This window comes from Schistocerca americana, chromosome 1 (genome assembly GCF_021461395.2).
Source record: "Schistocerca americana isolate TAMUIC-IGC-003095 chromosome 1, iqSchAmer2.1, whole genome shotgun sequence".
NCBI lineage: Eukaryota > Metazoa > Arthropoda > Insecta > Orthoptera > Acrididae > Schistocerca > Schistocerca americana.
The window spans coordinates 296,144,465-296,158,170 of NC_060119.1; the positions used below are offsets into that span (position 1 = coordinate 296,144,465).

Genomic DNA, 13,706 nt, shown 5'->3' on the forward strand with positions numbered 1-13,706 from the left:
GTCTCAAGTATAGGATACGGTATACGATACCCTGATTCTGTCCCAGTACATCTATTCAACAAGTGCTCATAGCTCTTAAGGTATGCGTTTTAGAGCCCATGTTTAATGGACTTTTTTTCTTGTTTTGGTCCATACTACCACCTCTGAAAGCTGACTACCCTACAATCTTAACAGCAACGGTACCGAAACATATGTTCCACTGTCAGACGTATCAGAACGGTTTTCGCTTGTAAATTTCGACTCCCTTGCTTGGGACCGATGACCTCGTTGTTTGGTCCCCTTTCCCCAAATCAACCAACCAACAGAGGCCCTTACCTCAAATTGATACATTAATCCTTCTCCATCATCCTAGAAAGTTTGTAACATCATCACGTGATCACCCTGTATATGCACGCTTACAAGGTGAAAAGTATTTAAACCGAAAAACTCAAGGAGGTTGTAGGGGACATCAAAACAAATATTTTTCCCTAATGTCATTTTTTCCTATGAGGAGTATTTAAACTGGTGTACGCCGTATTACGCTCTTCAGTTGTTAGAGGCCGTATTACGATCTTCAGTTGTTAGAGGGCGTATTACGTTCTTCAGTTGTAGGCAACTGCTGTCCACCAGTGTATTAGTGGATTGTCTCTGTTTACTAATGGAGCGATACACCTGGAGTGGGTACACTGATGTGGTTGGTGGGTACTACGTAGCGCACCACAACGGACGAGCTGCACAGTGGGTTTATCAACAACAATATCCTAATCGCCGTATCCCGCATCATACGACCTTTGCTGCTGTATACCAACGTCTGCGTGAGACCGGGTCATTTAGCAGATTACCTGGACTGGGACGCCGTCGCACGGTAAGAACGTTGCAATTTGAGGAAGCTGTCTTGCAGCATGTGGAGCGGGATCCTTCAATCAGCACTCGTGCAGTTGCACGTAACATGGTGACGAATCAGACGAATGTAAGAACAGTCCTTCGAGAGCAATTGTTACGTCCATTTCACTTACAGCGTGTCCACAACCTGGAACCAGTTGATTATCCACCCAGAGCACAGTTTTCGCAGTGGTACCTGGGACACTGTGAAATGCATCCTACATTTCCATCCTCTGTGTTGTTTACCAATGAAGCAAAGTTCGGGCTTGATGGAGTCTTCAACATGCACAATTCGCATGTTTGGAGTGAGGATATAACCCACATGCCACAGTTACTAGCGCCCATCAAGTGCGGTTCTTCGTTAATGTTTGGGTCGGTGTTGTTGGGGACTATTTAATTCGGCCTTATCCGCTACCTGGGCCATTAAATGGCAGGCACTATTACAATTTTCTCGCCAGAGCGTTGACAGAATTGCTGGAAGACGTCCCGCTCCCTACAAGACAACGAATGTGGTTCCAAGACGACGGGGCGCCGGCACATCTCAGTCGTCGTGTGCGTCGATTCCTAGACCGACGGTTCCCAGAAACGTGGATTGCCAGAGGTGGTCCTGTACCACGGCCTGCTCAGTCCCCAGGTATGTCCCCTCTGGACTTTTTTGTGTGGTGAGAGATGCGCAATCTTGTTTACGCAACCCCTGTAGCATCAGAAGAGGATCTGGTTGCCCGGATAGTAGCAGCAGCAGGAACAATTCAGGATACTCCTGGGGCTTTTTGCCCGTGTCAGACAGAACATGATCCGACGGTGTAACCTTTGTTTACGTGTCAATGGAGGCATTTTTGAAAATCTACTGTAATTGAAACTGGGCTGTGTTAATGTGTTGTCTCTTGGTCATAAAAAAAATGGAAAAGTGTTTGTTGGTTTAATTAATTTGCCGCCAGAGAAATCTTCCTCTACTGGTTTAAATACTCCTCATTGGGAAAAATGACATTAGGGAAAAATATTTGTTTTGATGTCCCCTACAACCTCCCAGAGTTTGTCGGTTTAAATACTTTTCATCCTGTATACAGGGTGCTACAAAAAGGTACGGCCAAACTTTCAGGAAACATTCCTCACACACAAATAAAGGAAAGATGTTATGTGGACATGTGTCCGGCAACGCTTACTTTCCATGTTAGAGCTCATTTTAGTTTCGTTCCACCTACGCTCAATAGAGCACGTTATCATGATTTCATACGGGATACTCTACCAGTGCTGCTAGAATATGTGCCTTTACAAGTACGACACAACATGTGGTTCATGCACGATGGAGCTCCTGCACATTTCAGTCGAAGTGTTCGTACGCTTCTCAACAACAGATTCGGTGACCGATGGATTGGTAGAGGCGGACCAATTCCATGGCCTCCACGCTCTCCTGGCCTCAACCCTCTCGACTTTCATTTATGGGGGCATTTGAAAGCTCTTGTCTACGCAACCCCGGTACCAAATGTTGAGACTCTTCGTGCTCGTATTGTGGACGGCTGTGACACAATACGCCATTCTCCAGGGCTGCATCAGCGCATCAGGGATTCCATGCGACGGAGGGTGGATGCATGTATCCTCGCTAACGGTGGACTTTTGAACGTTTCCTGTAACAAAGTGTTTGAAGTCACGCTGGTATGTTCTGTTGCTGTGTGTTTCCATTCCACGATTAATGTGATTTGATGAGAAGTAATAAAATGAGCTCTAACATGGAAAGTAAGCGTTTCCGGGCACATATCCACATAGCATATTTCCTTTCTTTGTGTGAGGAATGTTTCCTGAAAGTTCGGCCGTACCTTTTTGTAGCACCCTGTATAGACACCGGCACCTACTAACTTTGACGCTCTGTAGTGTCTTCGTATTACGTTTCAGAACATGAGTTCCTATGTAAAAACTGATCTCCTTAAGTGCCTCTTACAACCTTTAGAAATGTGTAACATGAAATATGAAACACGCTATAGATTAGCTGTAAGATAGGTTACTGTGTCACTACGAATATGGTCTGATGAGGACGAAATTACGTGAAACGGTTATCTTGACTGGCATACGGGAAAGGTTGTCCCTTCACAGCTCCTCCTTGAGAGGGTGAGCGTCGTCGCGGCGGCGCCAGTGCTGGGCGACCATGTGGGCGCACTTCTCGCCGATCATGATGGCCGGCACGTTGGTGTTGCAGCGCACGATCAGCGGCATGACGGACGCGTCGGCCACGCGCAGGTTGCGCACACCGTGGACGCGCAGCTGCGGGTCGACGACGGCGTCGGCGTCGCCGGCCGGCCCCATCTTGGCGGTGCCCACCGGGTGGAAGAGCGTCGTCGCGAGGTGCGGCAGCGCGCAGCGCCAGTAGTCCTCCGTCAGCGGCGGCCGGTCGGCGCACGCCGCCAGCGGCAGGTCGCGCACCGAGTAGCCGGCGGCGCGCATCGCCCGCGTGGCGCCCACGCGGTGCGCGAACGCGACGCCGGCCACGTGGTTGTCGAGGTCGCGCGGGTCGGCGTAGTAGCCCGCCTCGACGAGCGGCCGCAGGCGCGGGTCGGCGCCGGCCAGACGCACGCGGCCGCGGCTCGTCGGCGCCAGCAGCGTCGGCATCGCCAGCAGCGCGTCGTCGCGCTCCGTCAGCCGCGCCAGGGCCGCCGCCGCCTCCTCCCCGTAGTTGTAGAACTCGGCCAGCGCGCCCGACTGTCCTCTCTCCACGTACGAGTAGTGCATCTGCACGTCCGGGTAGCTCGGCGAGTCCAACTCCGGGAGCCCGACTCGGTTGGGAGGCGCCCGATCCGTCCGGACGAATCCTGTAAACGTGCTGGTCCTGCTGGCCGACAAGAACCCCGTCCTGTTCAACAGGTACTCGAAGGCCGCGCCCTCGAGCGACTTCTTCGGCGGAGGCTCCCTCGTGTAGTAGAGCCCAGGGTAAACCTGGTGATCCTGTAGATTGTATCCGACTTTCAGATCCTTTATTACAGTTATGCCGAACTCCTCCAGGTGGTCCTTTGGTCCTATTCCCGAGTGCATCAGTATGTGAGGGGTGTCGATAGCTCCTGCCGAAACGATAACCTCCTTCTTAGCTCTAACTTCCTTCACCTCGCCGTTTTTTATAAACTGTACACCATACGCCGCCTTTGTCTTAGGATCGACGAGCACCTTCGTCGCGTACGCGGACTTGGCGACGTGCAGGTTCTTCCTATCCTTGGCTGGCGCTAGGTACCCTCGAGCGGCACTCCACCTGGTGCCGTTCTCGATGTTGCAAGGTACGTGTCCGAACCCCAGGTTCGGCTCGGCACTGTAGTCCTGGATAATTTTGAACCCCAGCTCTCGGGCTGCCTCTTCCAGAGCGACCGTGTAGGAAAGTGGGGACTCTGACTTTGTAGCCCGGATGGCACCATCGCGGCCGTGGACGGACTCGGTGTGCGGCCTCCTCTTCAGCTCCTTCTCGTCGAAGGCCTCCAGCTTCTTGAAGAACGGGAGGACGTCCCGGTATGCCCAGCCGTCGTTGCCCAGCGCGGCCCAGGCGTCGTAGTCCTGAGGGCTGCCGCGGATGTGGATCATGGCGTGGAGCGCGCTGGTGCCGCCCAGAGCCTTGCCGCGCGGCATCGGGCAGCGCCCGCCCTTGAACGCCAGACACGACCGCCCGTCTGGCTCGGTCAGGTAGGCCCAGTCCACCTGCAACACGACCAAGCCTCGTATAGTCCGTCTGTAAACTTTGTATACTCACTGATATACTTCGGTATCCAGAAGTGATGGATAATCGCCTAGCATTGCAAGAAAATGTACAGAATACGAAGAAGTATTTGCGGGGTAACGAGCGTTGAATCGTCTCTAATGTTACGAGGGCTATCTCCAAAGTACATTACGTTTTGGAATTAAAAATAAATAAAGTATTGGAATTTTTTTTTATTATATACAGATGAAAGCCACACTTAAATACTACTTTTCTACATAGTTGCCATTTAAATTAAGGCACTTATCGTAGCGATGGACGAGCTTGGAAATTCCTTCGTCGTAAAATTCGGCCGCCTGCGCCTTCAACCACGTGGTTACCTCTTCTTTTGGGACAGAAAAGGCGTGGTTTTTGTAGATTTCCGGGAAAGAGGCACTACAATAAACTCCCAAAGATATTGCCAAACTGTGCACAACCTCAGAAGAGCAATACAAAACAAGCGCAGGGGAAAGTTGGGCTCAAAGATCTTGCTGATTCACGACAACGCCCGGGCCCACACGGCAAATGCCACTCGTGAAGTTCTCGAATCTTTTAAGTGGGAGTTGTTTCCTCATTCGCCGTACAGTCCCGGCCTGGCACCGAGCGACTTCCACTTATTCCCAGCAATGAAGAAGTGGTTGGCTATGCAGCGTTTTGATGACGACGCACAGCTTCAAGAAGAGGTAACCACGTGGTTGAAGGCGCAGGCGGCCGAATTTTACGACGAAGGACTTTCTAAGCTCGTCCATCGCTACGATAAGTGCCTTAATTTAAATGGCAACTATGTAAAAAAGCAGTATTTAAGTGTGGCTTTCATCTGTATATAATAAAAAAATTTCCAATACTTTATTTATTTTTAATTCCAAAACGTAATGTACTTTGTGGATAGCCCTCGTATTATAACGTGTGTTCAAATGGTACAAATTGCTCTGAGCACTATGCGACTTAACTTCTGTGGTCATCAGTACCCTAGAACTTAGAACTACTTAAACTAACTAACCTAAGGACATCACACACATCCATGCCCGAGGCAGTATTCGAACCTGCGACCGTAGCGGTCACGCGGTTCCAGACTGAAGCGCCTAGAACCGCACGGCCACACCGGCCGGCTAGCGTTCAATCGTCTCCAATGTTAATATAACGTGTGTTAAAGAGGCGACACAAAAAGAACTGTTGGCTAATATTACCAGTCCAAATCAAACGGCTGCAATTTTATGCAAGGGTCAGCCTCGCCACAATAGGACGCATAAGGAAGGAACGCGAAAATAAGCTGCGTCGTTTACTGGAATCGTCACGAAACAAAACTAATAATTTTGGAAGAAATCCATCGTTATAGACAGTTTCAAAATAACGTAAAGCCTTTTATGCTTGTGGAACTGCAGCATTTAAATGTATTCTGTCGCTAAATCTCTATCTCGGTTACTACTCACCTGATTCTAAGACACATTGCTTAAAATATGCGCGCATTAGCTGCTCTAAACACTGCTGAAATTTCCTTTGGAACATGTACACCGGTTCTGGACATCTATGTAAGAGGTTTGACATAAGAGGTGCGTTCACACATTAATTTTTATTTTTTGGTAAGAACTTTGTCAATCAACATCAATGTTGTCCTCTTCAAAATATTCCCCATTACATACTATACACTAATGCCAGTCTTTTTCCGTTCCCGAAACACTTTAGGAACTGTTTCCTGAGGGTAGTTTATAGGTCTCTTAACTGTGCATTTTTAATCTCATCCACGCTTGTAAAATCGCTGTCCTTTAAGGCCTACTTTGAAATGTTTATACCACTTGTATGCCCTTGGTTTACTCATAACAGACTCACCAAAAGTAATATTTAACATAAAATTTTCATACACTTTATTCCAGTCTTCTAAAAAAATTTAATACAGATTCTCTAATCCGGTTTATTACAGAACAAATAATCGTTAATGCGACCAAAACACATGTAACCTTTTTGACAGCCGACGAAAGAGTGAATACCCAATATACATAACATTGTACACATACTTTCTAGACATGTTTACGAAGACAGTGACAGAAAGTAGTGCAAATCGAACTAATACAACAAACAAAATTATAAATTCCTGGTACTTTTTAAGTTGTAAGAAGTGTTAAGTTTCAATGCAGCCCTTCAAAGAAATCTTCTACCTCTTAGTAGAAACACAAAGTAAGAACAATCCTTAAATTCTACAGATTGGTTGCATTATATGGCGTTCGTTTTACGAATAGCAATAGACGAACGTACATTCACATAAACAGGCATTCGGTTCTATGTTTGTAGTAGAGTCCTGACTTCCGTTTTATGTTAATATTATTTACTATATAATGTTGTGTTTCAGAAGAAGCTATCGTCTTTTATATTCCTTATGGTCTTAACGCATTTGTCTAAAAATAAACGCAACCGGGACGTATCTGTACACGGGGTCGCCACAGATTTAAAGCGCGCGCCGCGGCAGGGCCGGTACTACGTTGTGAAACTGCCTGTAGAAGGGCCTCGTGGCGTAGCTGGGTTGGCAGAGTGGGGACTCGCTCGCTCGCTCTTCAGTTTACCGACAGACTATACAACAGGGCAGCCGCACCTCGCGAACACTTGGGTCAGGTGACTTGTTTGTTGACAGATCCGTGTGTCGTTTCCTGCTGCCCCGGTCAACTACCTTATCCCCCCATAGAGGTAAAGCTCTCATCAGCCCACAGGTTGTTACCAACAGAATTCCATTTACACGGCTATAAATATCTTCGATATTCCGCGGCCCTGTCAGCAACTGTACAAATATTAATTTTAATTTTAACAATGAACAGCCCCAGTTGCACCGTTTACCTAGAATTTACCTAGGTTTCAGTCGGGATAAACCAACCTTCTTCAGAATAACAGTATCTACCGTTTGTCCATAGTGGACATCGTCAAGCTAAAAATACAAATCCATAAATTATCGTCAAACTGTAAAACTTATCTGGCACTGCCTCGGGCCTACTTCCCGACTGCGATGCGGCAGCCACGAGTGCTCTAAAGAAGGTTATCCCGACTGAAACCTAGGTAAATTCTAGGTAAAAGGTGCAACTGAGGCTGTTCTTTATTTTAAAAAAATGGTTCAAATGGCTCTGAGCACTATGGGACTTAGTGGCTAGCACACTGGACTCGCATTCGGGAGGACGACGGTTCAATCCCGCGTCTGGCCATCCTGATTTAGGTTTTCCGTGATTTCTCTAAATCACTCCAGGCAAATGCCGGGATGGTTCCTTTGAAAGGGTACGGCCGACTTCCTTCCCCGTCCTTCCCTAATCCGATGAGACCGATGACCTCACTGTCTGGTCTTCCCCAAACAACCCAACCCAACCCCCCCAACTATGAGACTTAACATCTGAGGTCATCAGTCCCCTAGACTTAGAACTACTTAAACCTAACTAACCTAAGGACATCACACACATCCATGCCCGAAGCAGGATTCGAAACTGCGACCGTAGCAGCAGCGCGGTTCCGGAATGTAGCGCCTAGAACCGCTCGGCCACACCGGCCAGCCTCATTATTAAAATTAAAATTAATAATTTACGTGGCTACTCTGCGATGCCTACATAAGTACCTGGCAGGAAGTTCATTGAGCCCCTTTCACACTATTTCTATACCATTCCGCTCTCGATCAGCGCATGGGAAAAACGAACAGTAAATCTTTCCATGTGAGCTCTGATTTCTCTTATTTTATTACGATGATCATTTCTTCCTTTGTAGGTCGTTGTCAACTATTTTCGTATTCGGAGGAAAAAGTTGGCAACTTAGATTTCGTGAGAAGATCTCGCTGCAACGAAAAACGTCTCTGTTTTAATTATTTTCAGCTCAACTTGGGTGTCATACCCGTGACACTCTCTCCCCTATTTCGCGGTAGAGCAAAATGAACTAATCTCTGGATCTAAATATTTTTTTAATACCCTTCGTCAATCCTATATGGTCAAGATCCCGTACAACGTACCAACACTAGAGCGGATGTATAGATTAGGAACAGCAGACAGCTTTTAACACTTCCTTGGAGAACGCCACATGTCGATTCTCTTTTACTCGATGACTTTCCGTCAATTACTACGAACTATGACCTTACCGACATAAAATCGCGAAAAGTCGTACAACTGACATAATACTCCAAAGCACGAAATTTAATTAGAAGCCGCTTGTAAGGACCGGTAGCAAAAGCCTTTTGGAAATCTAGAAACATAGTATCAATCTGACATAGCACGCATTACTTCAAGAGAAAAGAGAGCTAGTTCTGTTGCACACGCTTCAGTCTGAAACCGCGCGACCGCTACGATCGCAGGTTCGAATCCTGCCTCGGGCATGGATGTGTGTGATGTCCTTAGGTTAGTTCTAAGTTCTAGGGGGCTGATGACCTCAGATGTTAAGTCCCATAGTGCTCAGAGCCATTTGAACCATTTGTGTTGCACATGAGAGATCTGTTCTTAATCCGTGCCGACTCCGTGTGCCAATAGCTTGTTATCTTATAGATAATTCATAATGTTTCAAAATCTTGCCGCAAATCGCTGTCAGTGATGTAGGTCTGTAATTCTGTGGGATATTCCTATTTCATTTCTTAAGCACTGTTGTGATATGCGCAACTTTCCATTCGTTAGGTACGGTCTTTCGTCAAGCGAGCGGTTGTATATGATTGCTAAGTATGGAGCTATCATATCAGTATACTCCGAAAGGAACCTAATTGCTGTACAGTTTGGACCGTAAGACTAACCTTTATTAAGTTACTAGAGTTGCAACGCTACATCGTGGATGTATACTTCTAAGTTACTCACATTGGTAACTGTTTTTCATTCGAATTCTCGAATACTTACTTCGTTTTCTTTGGTGCAGGAATTACGTAAAACAACGTTTAGTGCCACCACAGTGCTTTACCTGGAATGATCTTAGAGAAGGTGGTGCCCCGCTGCCTTCACCCAGCCAGATATGAACTACAATTTAGCGATCATTGCGAACCATGAAGCTGCTCGTCATTTTCCACAGTAACAAATGTTGCCAGAGGTGGAAGAAGTGACAACCGGAATTAAAATCTCAGCACTGACTGGATCGAACCCCAGACTCCGGATCAGTACTTGGGCGTTTAACAACCGAGCTTTGATCCATTCTCCCTGTGCAGCACTCTGGAAGGAGTTTGCTCAAAGGATATTTCGTGTTCGAACGATGCCACAAGAAAAATGTTTCGTTATTGTTGTGCTATAAGAATGTTCTTGACAACTATAACATACGACCTAAAAGTTAGTCAGATTGCGATGTTCACTTTTGGTTCAAATTTCATTCAAAAATAGGAATACATCAGTACATTAAAACTGAGGTCATAGTATTTTACAAACTCACAGCTTGAAGTTAAAGGTCTTTCTGTACAGAAAGATTGATCACGACCCTACAACATGTGTGCAACAAAAGACATGTACACTCCTGAATTCTTCCTTGTTACCTCTAGAGACCTTCAAGTGGTTAAGACCACATGGCAGCGTACCACCAAGGCTGTATGGTCTTCCTAAAGTGCACAGAGAAGGTCTTCCTTTATGACTAATAGTGAGTAATATTGATGCCCCAACATATGATTTAGCCAAACATCTTGCTTTCTTGCTGAGACCATTGGTTGGCAAATGGGCACATCATACAAGGAACTCTGCCGATTTCGTCTTCAGACTGGGGGCTCCCCACCTAAACAGTTCGGATCTTTTAGTGAGTTTTCATGTAGTATCTCTTTTTACAAAGGTACCTCTGCTGATTACTTGGCACTGATTGGTAAACAGTTTCAGTCGGACATCATTGCTTTTTCTCGGCTCACTCTTTCCTTAACATATTTTGTGTTTAACCAACAATATTTTGAACAGACTTACAGTGCCGCCCTGGGTAGCGCCTAGTCTCTCCTGGTGGCTAATTTCTGTATGGAGGACTTCGAGCCGGCCGGAGTGGCCGAGAGGTTCTAGGCGCTACAGTCTGGAGCCGCGCGACCGCTACGGTCGCAGGTTCGAATCCTGCCGAGGGCATGGATGTGTGTGATGTCCTTAGGTTAGTTAGGTTTAAGTAGTTCTAAGTTCTAGCGGACTGGTGAGCTTAGTCTCATAGTGCTCAGAGCCATCTGAGCCATCTGAGGACTTTGAGGAAACAGCATTTGAATCGCCAGTTCTTAGAACAACTGTTTTTGGAGGTACGTGGGTGATACTTTCGTAATGTGCCTCCACAGAGAAGATAAGTAAATGTACTCTTTACATCGTGTTAACTCCATTATGAGAATATGGAATTTGCTACGGAATTAGAGAAAGATGGTTTTCTCCCATTCCTGGATGTCTTGATTTGATGGAAGAGTGACGGCTCTCTGGGACATTCTGCTTACCATTCGCCCACTCACACTGATTTGTCTTTGTACTTTTCGAGTTGCCATCACTCATCCGAAACCATAACTATGCTTAAAACTCTTGTACACAGGGTCCATACAGTGTCGGAAGCAGATAGATTACCTAAAGAGCTTGCACACTTAATGACAATGTCCAGAGACAATAGATACTCAACCCGGCAAATGAACAGGGAATTCTCAGCTAGAACCAAGAACCGGAAAGTGGATAAAGAGGAGAACGCATCAGCAAAATCTGTAGCTTTTCTTCCCTTCGTTGGAAATATTTCCTTCAAAACGGTAAGATCCTTAGCAACTTTCAGGTGAAAGTCATTTTCCGGCCACCATCTAAGATTTCGGACCTGCTGGGATCAGTGAAGGATAATTCGTTATTTCGTAAGGCGGGAATTTACGAAACACCTTGTCGGTGTGGTATGGCCTATAGAGGACAAACAACAAGCACAATGGAAGGACCTTGCACTGAACATAAACTTTACGTTCGTCTTCTGCAAGCCAGAAAGTCTACAGTTGGAGAACATTGTATCTCCAACGGACATTCGATGGAGTATGACAAAACATTAATTTTCGCCAACAGCAACATCTTTTCGGGACTCCATTATAAAAGAATCCTTTGAAATAAGCGTCGCGGAAAATCTAATGAACCGTGACAGTGGCTACCAGCTAGATAATGCGTGGAATCCCGTCACCTCCGAGTTTTGCTCCAGACGAAGACGCCGGAATAATACGATAACTGCGACGAACAGCAATGCCGAAGACAGCAGATGCTTGCGGTTCCACCATCGAGGGCGCTGCCGCCGGGCGGTGCGGACCTTCTGTCACCGTAACACATGGGCGACAGTACTATATAAGGCGGAGAGGTGAATGTCTCCACCTACCAATCCAATCCGTCCCATCGTCTGTTATACCAGTCCCACCTGGATATCCGACCCCCACCCCCCCAAAATTCTATGTCCTACCAGATCCTCGAGGCCGTGCACTCTGCCTCGCCTTCTGTATATGCCTCCTGTTCCCCACGCGGATCCTCTATGACCTACTTCCTGGTTGCTCCTCTCCTCTCCTACCCCTGCCTGCTGCCACACCTTCACTGTTGTGTCCCCCCTACCCTCCACCTCCACATCGTCCGTCTCCTTTCCTGGGGTGGCTTCCATCAACTTCCCCTCCTGGATGATGCCCTCTCCCCCTACATCAATCCCTCCTATCAACTACGATCCTCACCTCCCCCTCCCTCCTTCTGTCCTTTTCCCGGGCTCCCACTCCCCCCCTTTCCATCCTGTTTTTTCTCCACCTACCCACTCCTTGACTCCATTCTCTCCCCCAGAGTCCCTGTTTCTTTCCCCTCCACTGCCTTCCCCACACCTTTCTCATGTCCACCCTGCTTCTCCCGTTTTTCTCTGCCCTCTCCCACCATTGGCTCCCCCCATTTTTCTTGCTTTTACTCTCCTCCCCCCTCCCTCCCCATCCTCATCTGTCCTATGCCTTCATAGTGCAGCGTTATGCGTCCCCCTTTTTAAGCGTTGCAAACAGTCACCATCAAGTCGCTAGGTGTGTTTTTAACTGTTGCGAACAGAAACCAGACTGTCGCCGTGTTTTTTTTAATTGTGCATGTCTATTCACTAAGTGTTTTCATCAACATCGCCGACCCTTTGTTTTTATATTTTCTTCGCAACTCTTTCGCCATGTTTCCGTTTTTAACAGTCGCCGTTTTATCACCTGCTTTTGTTATTATGATATCTCCTGATTCTGTTTTTCACCTTTTCTGTAGGCTGCAGAGCGGCGTATTGTGCTGCTGCCAGCCCCTCACCCCCCCCCCCCCCGCCCCCCTCTGGGGCGGGGGGAACGAAATCCAATAAAGAAAAACGCTCCGTCAGTCTTCAATGGCTCACCTGAAGATGACTGGCAGGTGTCCACTTGAATTACTGGAGTGAAGTTTACGACGAGCGGATTCAATCCCGAAATCTGTTTGAATATGTATTTAAATTTTAACTGGTTTTCGATAGTACTTTTACTTAATTTGATTTCATTTGTTATTTGTGTGTAGTAGGAAAATTCTGTGACAGTACTGACAAGATTTTCTCTACTGCGTTGCTTTTAAATTTCAATAGAATACTTGTTCCCGAGCACATGACCATGCTATACCTTCAACGATGTTTTTACATTTGAGAAAATATATCAGACATTTGTTACAGGGCTGGCTATAGGTGAATCTCTGAAAAGTGTTCCAAGGTTGTGAAACAGTCAATCCACTGCTCACACAGACAATAAAATTTCGCCAGGCGATTATGTCACAATTTTTGGGTTGCTGAGTGTGGCGGCAATCTGAAACAAAGAACAGTCGACATTAATAATATTTTTGCAATGGTGCCGACTTTTGACGATCAGTACTCAGGGACCGGCGGCCTATCGCACCCTTACTGTAGCTAGTCTATTGGTGGCTCGTAACACACTAACTTAGGTAGGCTACTAATTGATAATAATATCGGTACACATGCGGGCCGCGGTGCCGTTCCAGAGCGTCAGTATCGGCTGCCGAACAAAAACGTGGGACGACCACCACTCTACAGGGTGAACCATTCGCCGAAAATATACTCAGAGCGAGTAAATATACGGAGGCGCGGATTTCGCTGAGTTATACCGAACAGGGCGGCAAACTGTCTGACGTACGCAAGTAACCTTAACGTTTATAGCTCTCGAATAACGACACTCACTTATTTTATGGAATCCATTACTTTTTCTGTGCCGTTGGAAAGAGTGTCGCAGAAG

The 13,706-nt window shown here is 46.8% G+C and overlaps 1 protein-coding gene across 1 annotated transcript in view; it reads right to left on the minus strand.

The window, feature by feature from the left end:
• Window positions 1-2,608: 2,608 nt before the first annotated feature.
• The window catches only part of LOC124544942 (glucose dehydrogenase [FAD, quinone]-like), a 32,600-nt gene continuing 21,502 nt past the window's right edge, over window positions 2,609-13,706 (minus strand). The window contains exon 3 of the mRNA XM_047123726.1: window positions 2,609-4,530. Coding sequence (XP_046979682.1) covers window positions 2,944-4,530 — 1,587 coding nt within the window. The 3' untranslated portion in view covers window positions 2,609-2,943. The remainder of the gene's footprint in view (window positions 4,531-13,706) is intronic.